The sequence below is a fragment of the Theropithecus gelada genome, chromosome 6, assembly GCF_003255815.1.
Source record: "Theropithecus gelada isolate Dixy chromosome 6, Tgel_1.0, whole genome shotgun sequence".
Lineage (NCBI taxonomy): Eukaryota > Metazoa > Chordata > Mammalia > Primates > Cercopithecidae > Theropithecus > Theropithecus gelada.
This window is the reverse complement of record NC_037673.1, coordinates 142,876,399-142,903,700: the sequence shown is the minus strand read 5'-3', so window position 1 is coordinate 142,903,700 and position 27,302 is coordinate 142,876,399. Positions and strand designations below refer to the sequence as shown.

The 27,302-nt window shown below is 37.4% G+C and overlaps 1 protein-coding gene across 3 annotated transcripts in view; it reads right to left on the bottom strand.

Moving 5' to 3' along the window:
* TCERG1 (transcription elongation regulator 1) overlaps positions 1–27,302 on the bottom strand; it is a 64,296-nt gene that overhangs the window by 33,232 nt on the left and 3,762 nt on the right. For 2 of the 3 annotated variants that reach the window (XM_025387992.1, XM_025387993.1), the window contains exons 2-9: positions 23,029–23,254; positions 20,995–21,147; positions 18,978–19,425; positions 14,500–14,742; positions 9,888–9,950; positions 8,559–8,759; positions 7,570–7,682; positions 6,420–6,508 (exon numbers count right to left, since the gene is read on the bottom strand). In XM_025387992.1, coding sequence (XP_025243777.1) covers positions 6,420–6,508; positions 7,570–7,682; positions 8,559–8,759; positions 9,888–9,950; positions 14,500–14,742; positions 18,978–19,425; positions 20,995–21,147; positions 23,029–23,254 — 1,536 coding nt within the window. The remainder of the gene's footprint in view (positions 1–6,419; positions 6,509–7,569; positions 7,683–8,558; positions 8,760–9,887; positions 9,951–14,499; positions 14,743–18,977; positions 19,426–20,994; positions 21,148–23,028; positions 23,255–27,302) is intronic. The other variant, XM_025387994.1, reaches the window with a different exon arrangement.

The following is a 27,302-nucleotide window of genomic DNA, read 5'->3' as shown; positions in this document are numbered from 1 at the left end:
AACCAAATGTGGTTTTTACAAGATAACTGAATGACTCAAGTAAAAATAACTGATCAACATATTAATTGAGAAAACCAAGAAATGCAAAGCAATTTGTGATCAGGGATTAGAATGCTTAGGAATTTGGTTTTGCACACTCAATTTGAGAGTACTAAATTTTAAACTATCAAAAAGAAGGAGTTTAATGGCAACAATAATGCTATTAAGCAGTTCTAAAGCTAAAGAACAGATATAGCATCCTACCTACTATAGTTCTTAATATTTCTTAACAAACCAAAACTACAAACTCAAATGCAACATTCTATGAAGACTTTAAGATCTAATTATATCTAAAATAAAAAGTAAAGGGAAGGCCCAGCACGGTGGCTCAGGCCTATAATTCTAACACTTTGGGAGACCAAAGCAGGAGGATCACTTGAGCTCAGGAGTTTGAGACCAGCCTGGGCAACATGGTGAAACCACATCTCTACAAAAAATATTAATTAAAAAAATTAGCTGGATGTGGTTGCACGAGCTTGGATGTGGTTGCACCAGCTACTTAGGGCTGAGGAGGGAGGATCACCTGAGCCCGGGAGGTCAAGGCTGCAGTGAGCTGTGATCACACCACTGTACTCCAGCCTGAGCAACAAAGTGAGACCCAGTTTCAGCAAAAAAAAAAAAAAAAGGTAGTAAAGTATCAATTGCACTAGGGCATCGTACACTACCTACTACAACCCACTGGTCCTGTTAATTACAATTAGAAAACTCAAAGAAAAAAAAAGGAAAAAAAACAAAACACAACTACATTCAGACTCTGTACTGTCTTGATGGACAAACACAAAGCAATAGGGAGGACAGTCAAAATTTAGAGAAACAACTGCAAGAGAGTAAATCTCCCATTTCACCCACCTCGTAGCTCTGCCCTGAGCATAATCCCTGGTTGCAGAGTGGCATGGTTGCAATAGCATGGCAGCTAAAACTCCAATAGAAACTAAGTCTATATGACCTGATTATCAAGTTATTCAACAGTTGTCAAGTCCAAGGTAACTTACAAGTTGAAATGATCACACTAAGCCTCCTATGTTGATAGTCAAAAACTCTAAAGCAACAATAACCAGACCTCCCTGAGATAAAGAAAAACACACTTAAAATAAATGAAAAGAGTTCAGTAATGAAACATAAACTACAAAAAAACAACCAAAAGGAAAATTTAGAAATTAAAAATAACTGAAATTAAATGTCACTGGATTGGCTCAAGAGCAGAATGGAGACATCAGGAAACAATCAGTGAATTAGAAGATGGATCAGTTGGGCAAGGCGGCTCACACCCATACTCCTTGCACCTGCCCTTTGAGATGCTGAAGTGGGAGGATCACTTGAGGCCAGCAGTTTGAAACCTGCCTGGGCAACAAAGTGAGACCCTCCATCTCTACAAAAAATAAAAAATTTTAAATTATCCAGGTGTGATGGTGTGCACCTATAGTCCCACCTATTCAGGAGGCAGGAGGCTGAGGCAGTGAGCTATGATCGTGCCACTGTACTCCAGCCTGGGTGACAGAGCAAGACCCTGTCACTTAAAAAATAAAAATAAAAAATCAATAATTAACTATCTCATCTGAAGAACAGAGGAAGTGGGAACAGACCCCAAGTCTGAAAATTAGTGAGGACCATGAAGCTCCAAATTGAGGGGGTTTGGAGTTGGTTACCAGCTTTTCACGTACAATACTCAAACAGAGAAACCACAACCCAGGAATATATTCTTGGAATACAGACTGTTTTCATAACTTTGAAACCAGGTAATATTTTCCATAATTATTTTTTTTAATGAGCCTGTGTAACAGTCAGTGGAATAATTATATAGAAATTATACAGAAAACAATTATTCCAAGTGCCTTTAAAACACAGTAATTTGATTATGCATTCCTACAGCAATATGCCCTAAACATAACAACAACAAAAACTATCTTCAGTAATCATATTGTGATAGTTTTGGTATTGTTACTCAGCGACATGTGTGAGAAAAGCAAACGAGTAATTAGGTCACTATCATTGAGAAATAGTATTTTCAGCAAGAAATGAGATACTGAAGATAGATGATGAGGTTCAATAAAAATCTTGAGGTAGATCTAAATGGGAAGTAATGCTATGAACTCATGCTGTATCTTTGAATGTGGGTACCTTCCAGCTGTGTCTACCAAAGAAGTCTAAAAATAATGACTAATACAGTTGCGAACTATCCAATTCCCACAAAAATGGCAAGGGCCCCCTGGAGAAATGGCTGAATCTAGGTCTGAGATAGGAAATATACAAGATAAGCCTAGAATGTCTTGTCATAGAGGAAAGCAGGGAAGCTATAGAGGATTGTAACAAAAAAAACCTAAAGAGTCAGCTGCAAGAGTCTTCTCCTGACCAAAGAGGAGACAATTTTAAACATCAATAAGGATAAAAACTGTAATAGATTAAAAACATAGAAAATATATTTAAATCTATGAATTAATAACACTCAAACCAACTCATTATTCTGAAAACTGCTAAGCCCTTCCCTTCCTATACAATTTGTACCTCTAAGTGACCAACAGTGATAAGGGGAAGTATCTCTCTATAAGCATCCCAGTTAATAAATGAAAAGGGAATAAAAGAAATACATTACCATTAGTTTCAACCCTTCATGCGGTTATGCCTAGTGTTCCATTATTGGAATGCTAAGCTTGTGGGATTTATATCCTATTGCTTTTTCATACAAAAAATTTGCACAACCTTCAGCATAAATGGGTTACTGATTTAACTGATCTTGGCCAGAGTTTTCAATCTCACACTGCTGACATATTGGGCTAGAGAAGCAATTCTTGTTGGGAGCAGTCCTGTGCATACAGGATATTTAGAGCATCCCTGGCATCTATCTGCTAGATGTTATTAACACCCTCCAAGTCTCGACAACCAAAAATGTCTCCAGGCATTGCCAAATATCCACTAGGGGCAAAATTACTCCTAGTTGAAAACCTCTGATCTATGCAATAATCATCATCACTTATGAACTAGGCTTGCCAAAAAGATTAAATCCGAATCTGATCACACTTCTAGACCTGCTTGCTTGTCTGTAGGAAATTCAGGAATGGAGGACCCTGTATTAAACAGTACCATGGAGGACCTTATTAGACAGTACCATGGGGACAAATCTAGATTTGGGAACACTATAGGAAAAACATTTATTTCTTCAATAACAAAAACAAGGAAAAGAAGTTAGAAGGGAACCTATACATTACAAGACTTCTGAAACAAGCCAAATCATTGCAAAGTGTGGATTGCATATAGATTAAATAAGTTGGAGCAGGAACAGGAAAGGAAGCACTGATGTGGCAAAAGAAAGAAAAGGGAAAAACAAGATAAGAGGAAAATAAGAAGTAGACAGGCATACCTTAGATATTGTGGGTTCGGCTCCAGACCACCGAAATACAGCAAATATTGCAATAAAGTAAATCTCAAAATTTTTGTATTCCACCATATACAAAAGTTATATTTACATCATGCTGTAGTCTACTTAGTGTGCAATAACATTATGTCCAAAAGAACCAATGTACATACCATAATTTAAAAATATTTTATTGCTAAAAAAATGCTAACAATCATCTAAGCTTTCAGCGCATCATAATGTTTTTGCTGGTGGAGGGTCTTGCCTCAATCTCTTGATGGCTAATGACTCATGAGGCTGGTGGTTGCTGGTAACTGGGGTAGCTGTGGCAATTTCTTAAAATAAGACAAATATGAAGTTTTCTACATCAATTGACTCCCCCTTTCACAAAAGATTTCTCTGTAGCATGCAATGCTGTTTGATAGCATTTTACCCACAGTAGAGCTTCCTTAAAGTTTGGCATTAATCAGAACGGAAGCCCCCTGTTGCTGCTTTATCCACCAAGTTTATGTAATATTCTAAATCCCTTATTATTTCGACAATGTTCATGGCATCTTCACCAGTAGATTCTATCTCAAGAACCCACTTTCTTTGCTCATACATAAGAAGCAACTCCTGACCCATTACAGTTCTCTCATAAAATTGCAGCAATTCTGGCTCATCTTCAGGCTCATTTCTAATACTAGTTCTCTTGCTATTTCTACCACATCTGCAGTGACTTCCTTCACTGAAGTCTTCACTTCCTCAAAATCATCCATGAGAGTTGGAATCAACTTCCTCCAAACTCCTGTCAAGGTTAATATCTGGACCTCGTCCCATGAATCACCAGTGTTATTAATGGCATCTACAATGGTGAATTGTTTCCAGAAGGTGTTCTATTGACTTTGCGAGATCCACCACAGGAATCACAATCTGTGGCAGCTATAGCCTGATGAAATGTATTTCCTCAGTAATAAGACTTGAAAGTCAAAATGACTCCTTGATCCATGGGCTGCAGATTGGATGTTGTCAGCAGGCATGAAAACACCATTCATCTCCTTGTACATTTCCATCACAGCTCTTGGATGAAGAGGTGCTTTGTCAATGAACAGTAATATTTTGAGGAAAAAAAACAAAAAAAAACAAACTTCTTTCTGAGCATTAAGTCTCAACAGTGGGCTTAACTCAGTAAAACACACTATAAACAGATACACTGTTATCCAGGCTTTGCTGTTCCATTTATAAAGCACAAGCAGAATAGATTTAGCATCATTCTTAAGGGCCCTAGGATTTTCAAAATGGTAAACGAGCAGTGGCTTCAACTTAAAGTCACCAGAGAGATGGTGAGAGTTAGTCCATCCTTTGAAGCCAGGGGGTGACTTCTCTCTAGCTATCAAAGTCCTAGGATGGCATGTTCTCCCAATAGAAGGCTGTTTCATCTACACTGAAAACCTGTTGTTTAGTGCAACTGCCGTCATCAATAACCTTAACTTGATCTTCTGGATAACTTGCTACAGCTTCTACACCAGCACGTGCTGCTTCCTCTTGCACTTTCATGTTATGGAGATGGTTTCTTACTTAAATCACATGAACCAACCTCTGCTAGCTTCCAACTCTTCTGCAGCTTTCTCACTCTCAGCCTTCACAGAACTGATGACAGGTAGGGCATCTCTTCTGGATTAGGCTTTGGCTTAATGAAATGTTGTAGCTGGTTTGATAATCTATCCAAACCACTCAAACTTTCTCCATTATCAGGAATAAGGCTTTCTTATCATTCTTATGTTCACTGGAACAGCATTTTTCATTTCCTTCTTTTGCATTCACAACTTGGCTATTTAGCCCAAGAGGCCTAGCTTTCAGGCTATCTTGGCTTTTGACATGCCTTCCTCACTAAGCTTAATCATGTTTAGTTTTTGATTTAAAGTGAGAGGTATGTGGCTGGGCGCGGTGGCTCATGCCTGTAATCCCAGCACTTTGGGAGGCCGAGGCGGGCGGATCACGAGGTCAGGAGATCTAGACCATCCTGTCTAACACGGTGAAATCCCATCTCTACTAAAAATACAAAAAATTAGCCGGGTGTGGTGGCACATAACTAAAATTCCAGTTACTTGGGAAGCTGAGACAGGAGAATTGCTTGAACCCAGGAGGCAGAAGTTGCAGTGAGCCAAGATCGCACCACTGCACTCCAGCCTGGGCAACAGAGCAACACTCTGTCTTTAAAAAAAAAAAAAAAAGACACACACACACACACACACACACACAAAGTGAGAGGTATGTTGACTCTTCCTTTCACTTGAACACTTTGAGGGCATTATAGGGCTACTAATAGGCCTTATTTCAATATTGTTGTGTCTTGGGGGAAATGGACACCCGAGGAGAGGAAGAGAGATGGGGAACTGGTCGCTGGAACAGTTAGATCACACACATTTATCAACTAGGTTCACCATCTTACATGGGTGTGGTTTGTGGCACCCCAAAACAATTACAACAGTAACATAAAAGATCACTGATCACAGATCACTGTAACAGATATAATAATAATGAAAAAGTTTGAAATATCCCAAGAAAAAATGTAACACCGAGACACAAAATAAGCATGTGCTGTTGAAAAAATGATGGGGTTGCCGCAAAACTTTAGATTTTTAAAAACACAGTATCTATGAAGCACAAGATAGTGGAGTACTATAAAATGAGGGATGCCATACTTAGATTGAAAGACATAATTTTCACAGTTCTATAAATGTAATTACATAGTGAGTAAACATGCAAAAACAAATTTAAAATATTTTAAACAAAAAGTAGATTCAGGATCTCACAGTGGTCATGTCTATAATTATGAAGAATACACATTAATGGAGAGTACTAGGAAGACACTTGTAGTAACTGAACTTCAGTTTTGAATAACTCAAATACAACAAACAAAGGCCGAAATATTCAGTAGATAAAAACATATTTAACATACACTTTTTAAAGTACTTTTCCTTTCTACAAAAGAAACCATGTAACAATCAAGTATGATTTTTAAAAATTACTACTTGAGCCAAATACATACCACGGAGTACCAGGAATAGGAGCAGTAGCAACTGGCTTTGCCTTCTGGGCAGCCTTTTCTTCTTCAGTCATCTCCTCTTCTTTGGGCTCCTACAAGAAATGAGATTACTCTAATTAGTATCACATTAACTATACCTGAATGTTCCACAAAAGTATGAAGGCAAACAGCTCAAAGTGCAATCAACACAAAATCTGCTGCTAGAATGAGGAAAGGAGACTGAGTAGGAATTTCTAAGAAAGTTCTAAATCTTCATCCCACAGAAAGAGCTGAATTTCACAATAGCAGAACCCAGCAGCAGCAGCTGGTCCTATCTTATAGACTCACTAACCATGTGCTTAGGAGCAGATATGGAGTACAGACCTCTTCATTTAAGGTTGTTTCTTATTTCTGCTAACTTTCCTACTACTAAAACCTGACTACCACGGTCCTTCACTGAATAAAAAACTCCTTTAGTGCTATACATGGATCTGGCTATGCAAGAACACAAGAGCAGAAAGGACAGATAAAATATATCTAACATTCTCCAAATAAGAAGTTACACTTATAATTTTAGCAAATATGGCCGGGCGCGGTGGCTCAAGCCTGTAATCCCAGCACTTTGGGAGGCCGAGACGGGCGGATCACGAGGTCAGGAGATCGAGACCATCCTGGCTAACACGGTGAAACCCCGTCTCTACTAAAAAATACAAAAAACTAGCCAGGCGAGGTGGCGGGCGCCTGTAGTCCCAGCTACTCGGGAGGCTGAGGCAGGAGAATGGCGGGAACCCGGGAGGCGGAGCTTGCAGTGAGCTGAGATCGGGCCACTGCACTCCAGCCTGGGCGACAGAGCGAGACTCCGTCTCAAAAAAAAAAAAAAAAATAAAAAAATAATTTTAGCAAATACCAGTCAGTTTATAAGTCAGAAGGTTAGAGATCAGGTCCAAGCTCTGGTCCAAGGCCCTGTCTTTCTATGGGTCTCAGTTCAGTACAAGAAGTAACTTAATGACACTTTCAAAGAAAAAACTGAATTAAGAACTTGCAAGAAACTTAAAATTTCAGAGATCAAATTTATAACAATTATTTTTAAATCTATCAAATAGATACTCACATACAAGTAAGCTGTAGGAAACAATTAATGTGGCTCCCAGGTTAATGGGTCATGGCCCTTTACCTCCTTTATCTCCTTTATAGGCTCTTCTTTAGGATCCTCCTCCTCCGTCTCCATTGGCAGAGGCTCTTCAGAGGGTTCTTTAATTGGCTCTTTAATCTTCTCTTCTAACTTTTCTATTAAAAAATTAAGATAATGTCAAAGGTTTTGATGTAATTTTCTAAGAACTTTCAGAGAATAAGCAATTAAAATATTCCATTCCCAAGTATTAACCATAAACATAAAATGTCCTTCTTTATAATATCTTTGATTTGAATCTTATGTAATGCTCAACTTCAAATACCTTGCTACACCAATCAGGTTAACTCTGATTTGAAGACAACCTACTGATTTCGAAGGGACATTAAATCTTTCAGGTCAATCATATATCATTTGTAGCAATCATTTATTTTGCTAAAAGGGATAAGATACTAAGATACTTAGGAATAGAAAAGGGTTTGATGAGGTGGGCACACTGACATGTACCTATAATCCTCAGCTACCTGGGAAGCTGAGGCAGAAGGAATGCTTACGCCCAGGAGTTCAAGACCAGCCTGGGCAACAAAGTGAGGCTCTGTCCCAAATTTTAAAAACAACAGTAATAACAGGAGCTTGTGATATAAAAAATTATGAATCTTCTACATCTAAGATTCTAAGGGCCTAAATTTTTTTCTTCAGAACACACAAAAAAACACATTCCTTCCCGATCTGTATTATCAATCTCAATAACGATTACAATAATTATGCAATATAATTAGAAAATTCCTAACAGTAAAAATATGTACATACATATGTACATATGTATAACAATTTCTCCAGATGGAAAAAATGATAACATGTAAGTAGAACTAGTTTTTTAAATAAATATTTATCAATTCAGTAAAAATAATCCAACGACTGTGTAATTAGCAAATCCCTCAAATATGTTAAAAAGAAATTAACTCAGAACTTTAAATACCATTCTATTTATTACAGTTTATACTATTTCCCAAGTCATTACAACCACTATATACCTTTTTCCTTTAGTTCTTGGGGTTTTTCCCAGGTAGATTCTAATGTTCTATTATTATAATAATATGTCTTCCCATCTGCTGTTTTATATTCAGTCCATTCAGAAACTGCTGTTGCTCCAGCTAAGGTTGCAGGTGAAGCTGCAATAGCAACCTGGGGATGTATCATGGGTACGATAGGAGGGGCCATTCCTGGCAATACACCTAAAAAAAGAATAATAAAAAATTAGATCCAAGCATCAAACTGCAATACAAAATAAACCTCTAAAATATGAGCTAAATCTTTCTATTAAATATTAATAAATGAATGGACCAGTTGGAACAAAACAAAAATCATATAAAAAGGTGACATAAATACCACTTAATTCTATTTCCCTGGATTTTTAGTTCTAATGCCTAAATTCAATTAGACACAGAAATTCAACCCTTAAAAACAGTCAGAAATTTGGGTCTCACTTATGAAAAAATCTTAACATAATAAATATTTAAAAACATGGTATATTCTCTACTTATGAATAGAAATATATTTTTATAAAGATAACTTATCAAATTCTAATGAAGACAACAAACATATTTACTACAGATATTTCCTGAGGCAAAATTATTTTTAATTTTAAGGTAACTAAAAGGGTATGAATATTCTCAGTTTTATAGCAAATGACTGAGTTTATCAACTCTGATTAACTCAAATATCCTTATACCCTTTGTTTACTCTTTTCCTAAGAGAAAGCAAAGCTCGTCTACTTTTTAGAAGACAAACCAAGATTTACACTTTTTACAAGACTGCTAAATAAGTTGGTAATATATAAGTAAAATACTATTAAAATAAGGATATGTGAATCAAAACTGGAAAAAAAAAAGTCCTCAAATCCTATACTAAAATTTAAGTTTCAGGTAGTTATCTTACTTCAGTAACTTTAAAATGTATACTATACACATGTATTCACACACATATACTCACTAGCATGCAAGCATAATCACATCACTTTACACATGGAAATGATTTTTTTATATTTAACTTAAAAACACACATCAAAAATAAAATTAAATGTTATGAATATGAGAATGAAGTTGTTTACACTTATTACATAAATTAAGATACAAAGTGATCTGACCTTATTTGTTTTTGTGAACCAAAGAAGCTAATACTACAGGCAATTGGGAAAATTAAGTGTTGGCCAAATATGACAACTGCATTTATACTGCTCATTAAAAAGAAAAATATAAAAAAATCCACTTACTTGGGCAAAAAATAAATAAAAGGATAAACAACAACATTCACTACCATGCCAACTTACAGACAAAACAAACTAAGATGGTTTTAAAAATTACCGGTCTTGGTGGTAGCGACTGTCTTTACATACGGGCAGCTGACTATTTGCATCATTGCTACACCTGTAAAATGGATAAGCAAGCATACGTTGGAAAGCTGCCATTGTATGTCGGCTACCACTGGGATTCAGGGAAATAATTTACCACTACAATTTAGAATGCTATTTCCAATGAAAAAGACCAAGAATGGAGTAAAATTTCTTTTTGTTTGACATTTTGTGGGAAGTGCTGCCAAATCCAATGACACTAATTCTAAATGATAGCATCAATTACCTTTTTTATCAAACCAGCTCTGAATATATTGAAGGAGTCTCAAGAGTTTAAATTCAACAAAAGAAAGCCCCTTCATTACACATACATAACAAATTCTCATGTGGGTCATTTTCCCACAGGACATCAAACCCATGCTGCCATTGCTCAGACACCAGTAAAAGGCAAATGCAGCATGACACCGACAAGACACCTTCTCTATGCTGCTGCTAAGTTGAAACTACATGCAGGAGCTGAGGCATGGAGTACAACCATGCAGAAGTAGAAAAGGAATAAGCTAGGGTTGGTGAGGAGAGGAAGAAAGTAAGGTATGAGATGGATCCAAATATTCCACTGCAAACAATACTTTAAATAAAAGAAAGGCAAAGATGAAGAGGAAGATAGCATTTCACTAATGCCAAAATATCCATGTTTAGTGCCTGCTCTATGGAACCCCATGGGCTTGGAACACTGTGGAAGCAGGATAAAACATTAAGAAACATTCAGCCCCTTTAATACCACTAATGACTATATGGGCTGATAGCTGCAAAAACTTCTATCATTTAAGCTGACTAAAGAAGTAGTAATTGTATTAAATAATGAAAATTATGTACAGTTCTTAGAAGAATGAAGACTCATCATGATGCATTACAATGGTGACTTTTTAAAAAGAGAATGAAAAGCTGGAAAACTAAGACTGAATAACTGAGGAAATTAAAAACTTTTAGAGGAAAAGGCCAAAGTCTGAAGAAAAGTATAGGGTCAGTAATTTTTACTTTTTTATTTTTTTCTGCTGAAAAAACTAAGCTTAGTTTGGTACCCTGTAAAAATTAAAAATAGTAACAATAAACTATTTTCCCCACTAAAGGACAGGAAAAAAATTTTTCCTACCTCTGAGACTAAAAGTAAAATTAAACTCCTGGGTTTGTATAAAATTTAACTATGTTCACACACGCAAACAAAAATAGTGTCAATTATTGAAAGGTACCTTTATTTCTTAATTACTATTTTATATAAAGAATATTTAAAGTAAACTTTCTATTAACTTTTAAACTAAAATAAAAACACTGGATGAGGAAAGCATGCTGAATAAAGTTATATGTATAATTTTATTTTCCCTAATCTTGAAAGAAAGCAATGGAAAAATTCATTTGGGTAACGAAGTTACAGCATGTATTAAGTTTAATTAGTATAAATACTGCCATCTGCAGAAGCACTGAACCTACTAAACTCAGCACAGGAAATTCAATTCTTATGAACATATGAACTTTACTCTTAAAGACTGTTCTCCAAAACCACCTTCCAATAAATAATTTTAACTATACAACTTATGCAGAAGAAAATCAAATCTATTCATACGTAGGCTTAACCACCATTATTGAAAACCAGTTGGGCTAGCAGAACTCTTCTATTTGACTATCAACATACAGACCATATAGAAAGGTCCTGTGTTTCTTCTCATGCTAAAAAGATACACTGAAGTTTCTCTCAAGGTGATTACATGCAGATTGTGAATACTCACAAAATAAAAATCTAAATTTTTAACCTTTTTTTTTAAAGGGAGCATTTGTTCAATTTTCCTACAACTCTGTCCTCAAATTATCATCTAAGAAATGAGAAAATTCCATTCAGGATTCTGGATGATTCCAATGTCACTGACAGTTAAGTTTCTTAAAATTCCAGATAAAATTTTATAGTTTTAGAAGTAGAAATCCTATAATCCTAGACCTATTTATGTCCAAACTCCACTCCCTACTTTTGTATGTTACCTAATTCTTCCACTCCTTCCCTTCATCTTGTTTGACTATCCCTTCCTCAATCATCCTCACTGAACCCAGACAAGGCTATTTCAAAAAGAAATTAACCCTCCAACACAAATTACATACAAATCCTTCCCGTTCACTTTATTGCTGAATTGAATTAAAAGGGAAAAACCAGGAGACACAGATCTCATTGTTTGTATAACCAAAGATTTGGGGAAGAGAAAAACAAGTCTCCTTTGTCCTTGTTTTTTACTAAACACCTTGTAGGACTGAATTAAAAGGGAAAATGAGAAAAGAGAACAAATATTAATACCAAAAAGTCTTAATAAACAAACTAATATTTGATACTAATATATCACTTTTTTTTTTTTTTTTGCGATGGAGTTTCACTTTTGTTGCCTAGGCTGGAGTGCAATGGTGTGATCTCGGTTCACAGCAACCTCCGCCTCCTAGGTTCAATCAATTCTCCTGCCTCGGCCTCCCAAGTAGCTGGGATTACAGGCATGCACCACCACGCCCAGCTAATTTTGTATTTTTAGTAGAGACGGGGTTTCTCCATGTTGAGGCTGGTCTTGAACTCCTGACCTCAGGTGATCTGCCTGCCTCGGCCTCCCAAAGTGCTGGGATTACAAGCGTGAGCCACTGTGCCTGGCCTAATATATCACTTTATATGACACTCACTCTCTCCAAAGAAATATTAAGACTATCCAATTCAAGTTCTCTTCCAACCGACCCCCAAAATTCACTAATGGCTGCTGTTTATTGAATGCTTTCTACTGCCAAACTTCACAGGTATTGCTTCATTAGGTGACTCAAATGGTCACCACCACCTGTCCAAATTTTTTTAATGATGGAGCAAGCAACAGGGGAAAATATGACATCAAAATGAAGCTAGAGCCAGAGGGATTTTATTGTGAGAAACTTCTACTTTCTATAGTAATAAATTTTGCTGTTGTGTACCTTTCATCCACTAGTCCTAATTAAGAACCTCTAACGAAAAGCAAAAGTTGTTCAAATGACAGCCTTTCAAAATACTTAAACAACATTATCATGCTACCTCTCAATCTTCTCTCTACAAAATTAGCAACCCCAGCTCCTTCGGATCACTCAGAATCCACGATCTGGTCTTAATACTGTCCTTAACCCTAAAGCAGACCAAAATTACAAAAAGAGGTTGTGACAAATATCAAGCTATTCTCCATCTATCATTTAGTTTTCCCAGAAAAATTACATATAGAGAAAAGTATCCAGCTGCTTGTCTTAAATTTAATCTAGAAAAGGGATAATCCCTAACAGTAGAAAAAACATCTTTTGTTTTCTTCTTTGTAAACGATTTGAATTTCTTAAACACCACATAATGGGCATTTAATTATCTAACACTACATCAACAATGTATAAAAGGTTTTCCAAATCAAAAAAATACCTGAAATGTTTAGTTTCTTTCTTGACAAGGTATATCTGAAGGTGTCCTTTTCAGAGTGGTCACAAAGAAAAAGACAACCAGTGCAATAGTGATAATTAAGATGTATGCAAATCTAAGAAACAGATGTATCACAACTCTATTCTTACACAGAAACAAGTATAAAAAAGTAGCAATAAGTGGGTGGAATGTGAACTTAAGAGATAAGGCACCTAAGTTCTATTCGCCTTTGCCACAAACTAGCCCTGTGAACCTGACCTCTCTAAGGTACCAAAACTTTCAACTATAACACAAGGAGAATGAACCATGGATCAAGGATTAAATGTGTTTGACAAAAACTAATGCATTCAAATTTGGAATGCCCAACACTATCATTTTTAAACCCTGTGGTAAGAGTTCCACTCCACAATATTTCTTAATTCTTTCTCAGAAGTTTTAATGACGTCTCTTAAGACAATATAACACATTAATTCACCATAACAATTTAAACTTTTAAATTATGCACATTATGCTTTACTTCATAACTGTTACAAGGGAACCTTCTAGTTCCTGTTTTACATGAATTGTTTTATAGTTAAGTCACTCATATTTTCTTAAATTCTTAAAATTTCTTAGCTTTTCCTTAATAACTAAGCATAGTTATTAATAGCTTACTCTCTGGATGTGGAGGGCACAGGCTCAAATCTCAGCATCATCACTTATTAGCTATGTGATGTTGGGCAAGTAATTTAACCTGTCTGTGTACCTATCTCATAAGATGGTTGTGAAAATTAAAGCAGTTAATGCATGTAACGTGCTTACAACAGTGCACTGTACATAAATCACCCAACTTGTGTAAGCTGTGACGTGATTTCTCAACTTCATAGACTTAACCCTTCAAAAATATTGCATTTAGAACATTATTTACATGAAAAGATGATCATTTTTAACTCGTTGAGGGCATTATTCAAAATAAGTGTAGCTTTAAATGTGGCTCTAATTTTAGGACATGTAAACAACGACAAAAAAAGGACATTTACCAAAACTTAAGAGAAAATATTGCAGTTAGCCATGAATCTTTCAAAAACGTTTCAAACAGGTGAGATTCAAGGCAAATTTCAAACGCAACAGACACATGAAAACAAACTAACTGACAATATGAAAACATAGCTGGAAAGACTATTATAATCTGTTGGTTTACCTGGAAGTGGAATTGGCATGCCAGGAAGGGGAACACGAAACGGAGGTACCATTACTGGTGGAAAAGCAGGTATTGCTGTTGTTGGCTGAGGTACTGAATGAGGAACAGCAGGAGGTAACGTCTGAGGGTGCGGCTGGGGAACAGTTTGCACAGGTGTAGCTGTAGGAGCAGGAGTTGAAACACTAACTGTAGGCGTGGCAACTGAAACAGCAGAACTTGGGGTCTGATCTTGTGTTGTGGGTGCTGATAAAAGATAAAACAAAAACATGTATCACTCCTTCATAAATCATTTTACTATATTCATTCATTCACGCATTCAGTAATTTAACTATTTAAGGGACCATTCTATGCACTGCAAGAAATCTGTCAAAAGGTCTCATCTTCGAGAAGCTTGAAAATAGTTAAATGAAATTTACAAAGTAAAATGTGATAAACATATAGCAGTATAAATCAAGACCCAAAGAACATTTCTAACTGTGAGAGGGTATAGAAATTATATTGGGATGCTGAGCCTTGAAAAATTAAGATTTCAACAAGGAAAATAGCAGGAGGGGGGAAGAAGAAAAAAATAAACTAGTGAGAAAAGTATGAATAAAGGCAAAGAGTAAAGAACAAAAAGGAATTGTTTAGAAAACTGAAGGCAAGCAGTTAATGAGTGAAACAGTAGGCATACCAACAAAACCATGTGTGGCTGGAAAGGTGGGCCAGAAGCAGAAATTAGCCTTGAACAAAAGGCTAAGGTGTATGCCCTTAACTGGGTAGGAAAAGGGCAGAACTGAAGTAATATAGAGAAAATGATCTAGGAGAATACAAGCTAAAATACATTAACATGCCTCTTTCACATTTTACTATTAATATGCCTCTTTCACATTTTAATGTGATCTAGGAGAATACAAGCTAAAATACATTAATATGCCTCTTTCACATTTTACTATTAATATATATGTTTTGTTAGACTTTGAACTTTTTATAAGAATGCATTCGCATTATTTGTGTGACTTCGTGAAGGTAAATGGGGTATATAGAAAACTAAAGGTTCCTGTATGGAAGAGTAATAAACAGGTTTCATTTGATGAATTAACCTCACAGATGCATAGGAAGAAAAGAATAGAAAAAGATAAGCAAATAACTAATGACTAACTGGATATGAATGAATGGAATCAAAAACAACTCAGGTTTCTCTCATTATTTTTAAAAAATGAAAAAACTGAGGTTTCCATTGTGAGAGACCAGGAAAATCTGAAATTCCGGATCATTTGGGGTCTGCTAACACATTATTTTTAAATATCGAAAATAAAACATTCCATCCCTAGCAATTGCATTTAAAATCAAACTAAAAACTAAAATCCTTATTTTATACTTTCCAAAAAGTTTCAATTCTCACGTTACAAAACAATTTTGTTATTTATTCATAACCCGTCTAGTTCCAAAATAAAATTCATTTTGGTAATTCATTGGTAACAAATACTTCATCTTTTTTTGATGTAAAGAAAAAAATGTCTACCTGTATTGGACTAAGAATGAATTTGTCAAATGAAATAAAATGAAAACAGTGCTTTCCCAATCTTTATACCAATTTTGTTCTAAACAAAAGCACACTGTTTAATACAAACCACCCAATAATCCAACTGACAACAAAATCTGTCAGTATTTTTTTCTAGCTTCTAATAATGAAAAACTCACTTAGGCTGGGAAGATGTGAGCAATTTCATACTTGTTAATGAGGGACTCACCTTGGCTAAATAGACAGCAGGGCCAAACAAGTATCTTCAGGGGCCCAGGAATGAATTGTTGGTCTAGCATAGACCTAGCCTTAGGGTACAGTATCATATTAATATAATTTTATAACAGTGTGAAAAATACAAAGTACATGCAACATTTGCCCAGTCCCATACATATACCATTTAGCATTTGTAATCCACTATAATGGCTGAAAACGTATCTAGTCATTGTTCCCAACTTCCCTGAGAAGTAGGATTTCTTCATCATTTTTCACAAATTTGCACAAACTGAGTTTATGCTCAACTGGGATTAAAATATATTCTTAATTTTTAGTCCCATTTACCCCACAGATCTATATTGTAGTTCAGAAAATTAAAACTTAAATATTATTATAGTATTCAGATAATTGCTAAAATTGTGATCCAAACTACTATAGTCAGGAAAATAAATAAGGGCATCAAATTTCAAGTGGAAAAGAACACAAATGGAGATGACAAAAAAATATTTCTTCAACCCATTTCTCTTACTTTCCAGCACAGCATTTTCTGAATTTGATTAGTAGCCATGAGTCATGACAGGAAAAGAACAAAAGCAATAAAATAATGGGAAACTGGGAGAATGGTATCTAAGACTTCAGTGGGTAAATTCCTACTAACTTCATTTGCTAAAGCGACTAGTGAAGCACTAGGCCTCAAAATATACTAACCCAGTCTCAGATCTTAACTAAAAAAGACAAGTGACTATATATAATAAACGGAGAAATATTAAGACTGCAGTATGACAACGCTTTATGATACTGAATCAAGTAAAATAAAAACAGACACTGGAATACGTAGACAACATCAAAATTGATGTTTAAAAGCAGTAAAAAGAATATGATTTTGCTATTTTATATTTCTGGGAATAAAGTCCTCCAATCACTGAGGAATAAAGCAAAACTGACAAACAGGACAGAAGACAGCTATGAGCTTACTGACACACCACTCTGAAAACAGAAATGGACTACATATAGTATGGTTAAATTATCTAGCTAATCACTTTTCTTAAAACAAAATGAAGTACTACTATTTCTCCTTTCTAAGAACGCAGGAAAGACAATTTAAGCAACACAGACCCTCCACATAAAACTACATTGCTTTTATTAATCCCCTTCTCCCATTACTGCCACAGGTCCCCCATAAAAACTGGTAGTCTCCTGCGTTGCCAGAGGTTTGGGAGGCACTAAGCCTGTAAAAAGGTAAAGACCCTTAACAAACTAGCTAGTATGACTGTTATACTTTCATATCAAAATTCACCTTAGCTACAAAAGCAAAGACTTGTAAAACACTATTCACATTTTCCTGTTCAGTACATTTCCCCCACAAACTATCTAAAAACCATTGACAGGATCTTTAAAGGCTATCCCCGTATTATATGTACCTTACTTAACTTCTTCAGTTGTTTTTTATCAATAAAATAAATTCAAATTTGAAGCCAATGTGAATTAATTTCTCTCTTATACGTATTTCTTACACACTAATAATTCCCAAGTCCCTGAAGTAATCACAAAAAAAACCCACATTTTTTTCTTGATTCTTATCAATTATCCTGGTAGTAAAATAATACAAATTATAATCAAACTGTAGGAACAGCTGTGTATCTTCAGACAAGTCTCATAACAAATAATCCAATTTTTAAAAATCATTATTTAAGTACTTTTGGACTTAGTCTCAACCTGCAGAGTGAGGAGTAATATCCGTATATTAATACAAAAAGAAAAAAAGAAAGAAACCTCCCAAAAAGAAAGCAATATTTTCATATTAATGACAATCTTTTAAGCCAATTAACAGCTGTGTCCCTCTCTTCATCCCTGAAATCTGCTATTAATCAACTCTCACCTTTTCAGAAAAGATCTATTCTTTGAGCCTCTGTGAGTTTATACCTGAAAATTCTCCTGCCTTTCTGACTGCTGCCTTCTATGGCAACTCCTCAATTTACCTACTCGCATCCCAGTCTAGAAACTACTCTAAAAGAGATTACTGAGAAGTTCCTAATAAACCTCCCTGATTTCATCACCACCCAAAAAACCAACACCAAAAAAACTTGCAAAATACTGCATTTATACAGACCCCCGGTACCTGTCTTACCTATTTGCCTAGTTCTTAAGACCCTTCAAAATAAAACCCTCTCACCTCAGAAGTTTCCTAAAAACCCCATAAACTACACTTATCATTTTCCTAACCTTTATTCATGTTGCTTCTCCTATCTGAAAATCCTTTCCTTACCTGTGAACCTACTTAAACCCTACTCTGTTTCCTTCATGATAAATACCCATATAGTCCACCCACTCGTTTCTCCACTTCCCAAATTCTTACATCTTTTTCACTGTATAGTTTTGCACACCAATATCTAATTGTTTCACATGTGTTACTCTTGCCTCCTCAATTAGGAACACTGGAAACTCTGTAAGGTAGGGACCAAGACGTACACTTATTTTGCAAGCCCACAATGCCCGGCATTACTATTGGCCAAGCGGAACAGCTAACTCTACACTTTCTCAACTTAGCTTCATGAATTGCAACTGGGCAAATACTTTCTCCTATTAATATAAATTCCTGTTTTTCTCTAACCCAAAAGTTTTAGTGCCAAAAATGTACTTTAAATAATTCTGGTATTAAAGGATAATACCAGAAACACTGGGATCAATATGAAATGTAGTCCCCTACTGGTTCACCTCTCTAGCCCCTATATAAAAACACATGCTGGGTGGTACTCACTTGATACTGTCTGCGCAACTGAAGTAGCAGTTGTTGTGGTAGAAGTGGTAGAGGAAGGGGTGGATGACGACGTTGAAGTGGATACTGCAGGTGCTGGGCTACTGGTCGTAGGGGTGGAAGCTCCAACTGCTTGTGCTTGTACTTGTGCCTGGACCTGGGCCTGGACCTGAGCCTGGGCCTGGGCCTGAGCTTGTGCCTGAGCCTGAGCTTGTGCCTGGGCCTGGGCCTGCGCCTGGGCCTGGGCCTGCGCCTGCGCCTGAGCCTGCGCCTGCGCCTGAGCCTGCGCCTGGGCCTGGGCCTGTGCCTGGGCCTGGGCCTGCGCCTGGGCCTGAGCCTGAACCTGGGCCTGGGCTGCAAGCATAGGTGTCAGTTCTGATTGCTGAATAACCTTAACTCCATCTGGCTTGGTCCATGCAGATTCACGTGTCCGAGCATTATAATAATAAACCTGCAGTGGAAGCAAAAAATCAATGGTTATCATAAAATCTGTCAATTATTATTAAAAACAATAATGGAACCATATTTTATCTTTAAAGCTGTTTAAAAATAACATAGGGCCAGGCATGGTGGCTCATGCCTGTAATCCCAGCACTTTAGGAGGCAGAGGCAGGTGGACCACTTGAGGTCAGGAGTTTGAGACCAGCCTGGCCAACATGTTGAAACCCTGTCTCTACTAAAAATATTTAAAAATTAGCCAGGTGTGGTGGCAGGCACCTGTAATCCCAGCTACTCGGGAAGCTGAGGCAAAAGAATCACTTGAACCCAGGAGGTGGAGGTTGCCATGCGCCAAGATCGCACCACTGCACTCCAGGCTAGGCAACAGAGACTCCATCTCAAAAATAAAAAATAGCCAGGTGCAGTGGCTCACGTCTGTAATCTCAGCACTTTGGGAGGCTGAAGCAAGCAGATTACCTGAGGTCAGGAGTTCGAGACCAACCTAGCCAACATGGTAAAACCTCGTCTCTACTAAAAATACAAAAATTTAGCTAGACGTGATGGTGGGCGCCTATAATCCCAGCTACTCGGGAGACTGAGGAAGGAGAATTGCTTGAACCCAAGAGGCAGAGGTTGCAGTGAGCCAAGATCGCACCACTGCACTCCAGGCTGGGTGACAGCACAAGAAGCCATCTCAAAAATAAAAAAATAAAAAATAAAATAACTTAGGGCCAGGCACAGTTGCTCACGCCTGTAATCCCAGCAGTACTCTGGGAGGCCGAAGTGGGTGGGATCACCTGAGGTTAAGAGTTTGAGACCAACCTGGCCAACATGGTGAAACCCTGTCTCTATTAAAATTACAAAAATTAGCCAGGCATGATGGCAGGTGCCTGTAACCCCAGGTACTCAGGAGGCTGAGGCAGGAGAATTGCTTGAACCCAGGAGGTAGAGGCTGCAGTGAACCAACATCGCACTACTGCACTCTAGCCTGGGCAACAGAGTAAAACTTCATCTCAAAAAACAAAAACAAAACAAAACAAAACAAAATAAGTAATTCCACCCCACAGCCCAATTTTCTACAATGAGCACATTGTATTTTTAACACCCAAAGGAAAACCCATGTTATATGCAGAAATTTAACGTAACAGACCTGAGACAGCTATCCGTAGAAAGCCCCGCTGGCCCTTATCTGTAGTCTGAGAACTTGGATTTCAGGAGGGTTGACATTCCCTTACTGATAAGAATGGCTCGATGTGCCTAAACCAGTTATGCAAACAATGCAGTATATGCTGAACACCTGCTTTCCTTCTAGGAGCCTGAAATTTAGTATGTGCTAGGCAGATGGTACCAAAGTGACCAGAAGCTTCCAGAATCACAGGTAAATGTGTGTTAGCACTCCAGGCAACCTTATATCTGCTGCACAAAAATCGAATCCAGTCAGCTTCTCCTGGAGTCTTACCCCATTTCCCTGCTTACCCAAGGCTCATTCTTAATTGACAATATCACTGATCTCAATCTGCCAGAACTCTTTTTTACTCCTCTGTCAAAAAAATGACAACTTAAATTATATTTTATAATTTACCTTTCCATCTGGAGTTTTATTTTCAACCCATATCTCCTCCGTAGGAGGTAGTGCTGGAGTACCAGGAGCAGTCACAGGAGGCATTCCTGGTGGAAACATCATACCCGGAGGAGGAGGCATGGAACTCATGGGTGGAGGCATGAAAGGTGGTCTCTGTTAATTCACAAGGACAGTAACAGTCACTTTAATTACTTTTCCTCCAAATTATTACTGAATTCTACTCAAAAGTAAAACACTGTAAGAGAAACTAGTTTTATAGTCTATTCAAATACATTCACCTGTCGTAGAAGCAAAATGTCTGCAACAAAAATTACCGAACTAGAAAGAAACACATCAAACTACTAATAGTGGTCAACTGTGGGTTATAACACCGTCACTGAATTTTGCTCTCCCCTTTCTATATGTTCTGCTTTTCACACACACGGCGCTGGATTACTTTTTTTTAAAAAATTGATTTTTATATACTGTTTTAATACCAGGCACATCACTGTCTCCACAGCTTCTTGAAGAATCCTTCAAGAACAAGTTTTCACTGCACATAAAAATGAGTTTCAAAATTAAAAAATTGACACTATGACATTATAAAAACATTTTGAGCAGGGATTTAAAAGATTTCCTCTATAATCTATAAGTAACATTAAAATTCAATTATCAAAAGCACCTTAATCTGGATAATAGAACTCAAACTATGCTAATAATGTGAAGCTGTACTTTACTTTCCTAAACATTTCTTTCCCATACTCCAATCTTTCAGTATCAGTTGAGTATCTTTCAGGCGTCAGCACACCAGATCTAAGTTACATAAAATATCTATCCCAAATGTTTCATGAGCCTTTGGCTGAAAATCACTTGGACTTAATAAAAAGTAAAGCCACACAATTATTCAAGACCGAGAAAGGCATGACAACATTAGAAAGTATCTCAGCACAACATTTGATATATTTCAATGAGAGGGTTACATTAGTTCATTACATTTTATAATACTCCAGAAGTAGGTTTAACTCTTAAAGGCACAAATTAGAACAAATTCACATGTTAAAGATTATACCAGAATAAGTTAAAAAGCTATTTCTTATTCTAACCTTGAAGCAAATATAAAACCATTTAACAATGTGTTTAAAGGAAGGAGAGGCTATTCGTTATTTGGAAGGCCATAAAATTATTCAGCAAAGTATTAAAACCTGTCTGTTTCATAACCACAATCCTATCTAAACAGAGTTAACATCATTTAAATGGCACATCATTGTCTTCTTCTATTTTTAGTATAATTCATTCTTCACTGTCTAAGCTAACAGAAGGCAGATGATACCACTATATTTATTTGGTTTCAGAATTATACAGGCTAAACTAAGAAAACATAGATACATACTCAAATAAAAAAAATACAATCCCAAAATGAGACATTCGAGAGTTGATACCTTCATGACCTCACTTCAGACAGCAAGTCTGGATACAATGGAGAGGGATATATGCCACAGGTTAAAATACCACAAGTGTTTTTATTTAAAGAAATCCCCTAATAAATCTTTCTCAAAAATAGTAAGATAACCCTACTTTTCCCCACAGGGGAGAAAAAAAAATTCAACTGTGCTTATAAAATGTGTTTGCTGTCACTTTCCTGGGGACAATAACTACTCAGGAATATATATACATATATTTTTAGTCTTGCTGGCAACATATATCATTGAAAACAAATTTTCTCCACTCAAAAATATCTTAAGATTTCAAACTTCATTTCCCACAAAGAAGATGTATTACTAAAGCCAATTCACAGAGCTAAAGGTAAGTAAAAACTATTGACTCCTGGTTTTATACATATACTTCTCTATCACCATTTAAAGTTCTATTGTGAATTTCCTTAGTAATTACTGCTACCACTAATTTGGAAGAAACATATTAATATATGGATCTTCTCTTTAGCTCCCATTTTCCTACAAACTGAAACTATTTAAGAATATAAGTTTTTAAGTCAAAACCCATATATAATATTGATAATGATGCCAACAAAGAAATGGCAACCTCTACATTCTTTACCTGGAGGTGTGGAGGGCCCATAGGTGGAGGTATCCCTCCTGGAGGAGGCATTGGCGGCATATTAGGATCAAAAGGAGGACGTCCAAAGGGGGGCCGTGGTGGTGGTGGAGGGCCTCGCATCATACCAAAAGGTGGAGGAGGTCGCATCAGAGGTGGTGGGCCTCGCATCACTGCATTTGGTGGGGGAGCCGGACCTCGGAACCTCAAGGCCTGCTGTTGGGCCATCCTACGTGGGAGAGCAAGGAATAAATTTTTCTTTCTTAAAATTACAAAAATGTAGCTACTGATCTCTAATTACATCAAATTTAAAAGGTTCTTAAGTCTAACTGGAGTTGGAAAATCATCATTTTGCAACCATCATGATAAAAACTACATCAATGGGCCGGGTGCAGTGGCTCATACCTGTAATCCAGCACTTTGGGAGGCCGAGGGAGGATCACCTGAGGTCAGGAGTTCAAGACCAACCTGGCCAACATGGTGAATCCCCATCTCTATTAAAAACACAAAAATTAGCCAGGTATGGAGGCGCACGCCTGTACTTCCTGCTACTGGGGAGGCTGAGGCAGGAGAATCACTTGAACCCATGAGATGGAGGTTGCGATGAGCCAAGATCATGCCACTGCACTCCAGCCTGGGTCACAGAGCAAGGCCCCATTTCAGGGAAAAAAAAAAAAAAAACTTACGTCAATGGATGATCTAGTCTGGATGAATGATCAAGGGATGCCGAGTCTAGGCAAAAATTTAGACAAGGGGGTTATCTGGATGATCTTAAAGTATTTACCCACATGCTGCTTAAAGTTGCAAGAAAGGATGAACAAAACAAAACACTCTAGGTAATAAGGAAATTGGGTAATACCTGGACCCAGTGATCAAAACTAATTATCATCTAAGAAGGACAAATAATGTGTGACTGAGAGGGATACAACATCACCTATTCCAGCCAAAAATGTATAACCTCAATCTAATAATGAGGAAAATATCAGACAAACTCAGAATAAGAATAAGGAATGTTCTTTCTTTTCTTTTCTTTTTTTTTCGAGACCAAGTCTCACTCTGTTGCCAGGCTAGAGTGCAGTGGTGCAATCTGGGCTCGCTGCAACCTCCGCCTCCAGGGTTCAAGCTATTCTTCTTCCAACTAGATGGGACTACAGGCGTGCGCCACCATGCCCGCCTAATTTTTTTTTTTTTTTTTGCATTTTAGTAGAGACAGGGTTTCACCATGTTGGCAATGGTCTTGATCTCCTGATCTGCCCTCCTTCGCCTCCCAAAGTGCTGGGATTACAGGCATGAGCCACAGCGCCCAGCCAGAAGGAATGTTCTTTCTATTAAAAGGGGGATGTGTATTCTTCAGAAATGTCAGTGTTATCCATAAAAGACAAAGAAATGCGTGGAAATGCTCCAGATTAAAGAAGTTTAAAGAGATACAATAACACAATTTTTTTTTTTTTATAAGAGACAGAGTTTCACCATGTTGGCAAGGCTGGTCTCTAAGAGACAGAGTTTCACCATGTTGGCAAGGCTGGTCTCGAACTCCCGACCTCAGGCGATCTGCACATCTCGGCCTCCCAAAGTACTGAGATTGCATGCATGATCCACCACGCTCGGCCAATAACAACACAATTTTAACTCTAGATTGAATTCTGTAATAACAGGAGGAAACGCCATACAGGGCATTACCAGATCAACTGACAACACTGGAATATGTACAACAGATTAAAGTATTATTACAAATTTATGAAGCTGATAATTAGGCTGTAGTTAAGTAAAATAGTATCTCTATTCTTAGAAAATACTGAAGTATTGAGGGGTAAAAAGCCATAGGTACACCTTACCCTCGCAGTTCAGAATAACAAAGAGGAGGCATGTGTGCACACAAATAATAAAGCAGAAAAGGTAAAATATTAACATTGAATACACTCTAGCTTTATTTTTGCGACATTTTGTAAGTTTGAAATTACTTCCAAACCTTTTAAAGGGGGCAGGGGGTAACTTAGGACATGATCAGTAGTCTCTATCTAAAGGGAAAGCCTTTCCCTGTAGGGCACACTACCTCACCACCTCTCACTCTCAACACCCTATGTATTTTCTCCACAGCATTTAAGCAAATAAGTAATATCACATGAGATAGTATTATCTATCTCTTCCCCCAAGTGCTTTTGTAAGAGAATTATTAACTCTTAAAAGTGCTTACTATGAGCAAGGCAGTGCTGACTCTAAGCTCTTTTCAAATATTAAGTCTTTTAATCATCAAAACAACCCGATGGATACTATTAATCTCAGTTTACAGATAAAGAACTAAAGCAAAGAAGTCACTTGTCCAAGGCCAAACAATTGGTTCAGTATTAAAGCCAGGATTCAGGTGGCCCATGGTGGTTTGTGCCTGTAAACCCAGCACTTTGGTGGCCAAGGCAGGCAGATCATTCAAAGTCAGGAATTCGAGATCAACCTGGCCAACATGGTGAAAACCCATCTCTACTAAAAATACAAAAAAAATAGCTGGGCATGGTAGTGCACGCCTGTAATCTCAGCTACTTGGGAGGTTGAGGCAGGAGAATCGCTTGAGCCCGGGAGGTGGAGGTCACAGTGAGCTGAGATTGTGCCAATGCACTCCAGTCTGGGCAACAGAGCAAGGGTCTGTCTCAAAAATAAATAAATAAACAAAATAGAGGATTCAAACACAGGCAAATGCCCCTTTCAGAGTAGGAATTCTGTTCACTCTTGTATCCCTAGCACACAGATTTGTACATAACAGGGCTCAATAAATATTAATATCAGTATTTGCTGCATGAACCACTGAATACCTAGGTGATACTGTACCCAAACTGACTACCTATCATGGTATTCCCAGTAGCTATTATACATCTACATTATACATAAAAAATCTACATTTCTGTCCTCAAGAGAGGAATTAACATTTATATTCTTTACATATTTGAAAAAAATCATTCTTATAGTCTCTCCTTACCAGGCTCTTTCAACTTTCTGACATTTTTCAACCCTCTGCTTATAGATTACCCTTTGAACTTTCTCTAAATTTACCACATCATAGTTCAATTCTGAGACACACCAAAAAAATCCTAATAAAGAACCAATTTAGGCCAGGAGCAGCGGCTCATGCCTGTAATCTCAGCACTTTGGGAGGCAGAGGTGGGTAGATCACTTGAAGCCAGGAGTTCGAGACCAGCCTGGCCAACATGGCAAAACCCTGCCTCTATTAAAAATACAAAAATTCACCAAGCGTGGTGGTGCACGCCTGCAGCCCCAGCTACTTGAGAGGTTGAGGCATGAAAATCACTCAAACTCGGGAGGCAGAGGTTGCAGTGAGTCAAGATTGCACCACCGCATTTCAGCGTGGGCAACAGAGCAAGAATCAAGTCTCAAAAAAAATTTAAAAATTAAAAAAAAAAACTAATTTGCCTTCTGGACTTGTTTACAATCCTGGCATAACAAGGATTACACCAGGATTGTAAACAAGTCCAGAACTACTATACCAAGTACATTTCATCAAATTTGCAAATGATCCTACAATCCAAAGGTTAGAAAATATGAGTTAAAAAGGAATGTGGGCCGGATGCCACCCGGTGGCTCACGCCTAGCACTTTGGGAGGCCAAGGTGGGTGGATCACCTGAGGTTAGGAGTTTGAGACCATCCTGGCCAACATGGTGAAACCCTCTCTACTGAAAATACAAAAATTAGCTGGATGTGGTGGCACCTGCCTGTAATCCCAGCTACTCGGGAGGCTGAGACAGGAGAACAGCAGGAACCTGAGAGGTGGTGGTTGCAGTAAGGCAAGATCACACTACTGCACTGCAGCCTGGGAGACAGAGCAAGACATTGTCTAAAAAAAAAAGACAGAATATGGATTGCATCAAAATAGTCAAAAGGTCTTTTTCAAATTATATGCATCCCCAAAAGACAGAGGCCACTGTTACTGAAGGAATGTCCAATCTTTCAGGGCAAAAAAAAAAGTTGACCACCAAGGAAAGACACTGTTTCAGGCTTGAGAGTTAATAACGTACCCTACTCTTAGATTTTCTTTCCATCTGCCTCTCCTCTTTTTCAAAAAGTCTACAGTATTCATTTCTGTACAATTTCATACTTCCTGGTTACAGCTTGAAGTTAAGTATTTAAGATCCAGAACCATAAAAAAGCTCTGTTAGGACTCTATCTTTTGTTGTCAGGCTAGTTACGTAATTTCTGAGTCTTGAGTTTCCTCAGATGTGAATGAGTGAGGAACAGAAAAGGTATATCTCTGTTCAATGAGATAATCCCA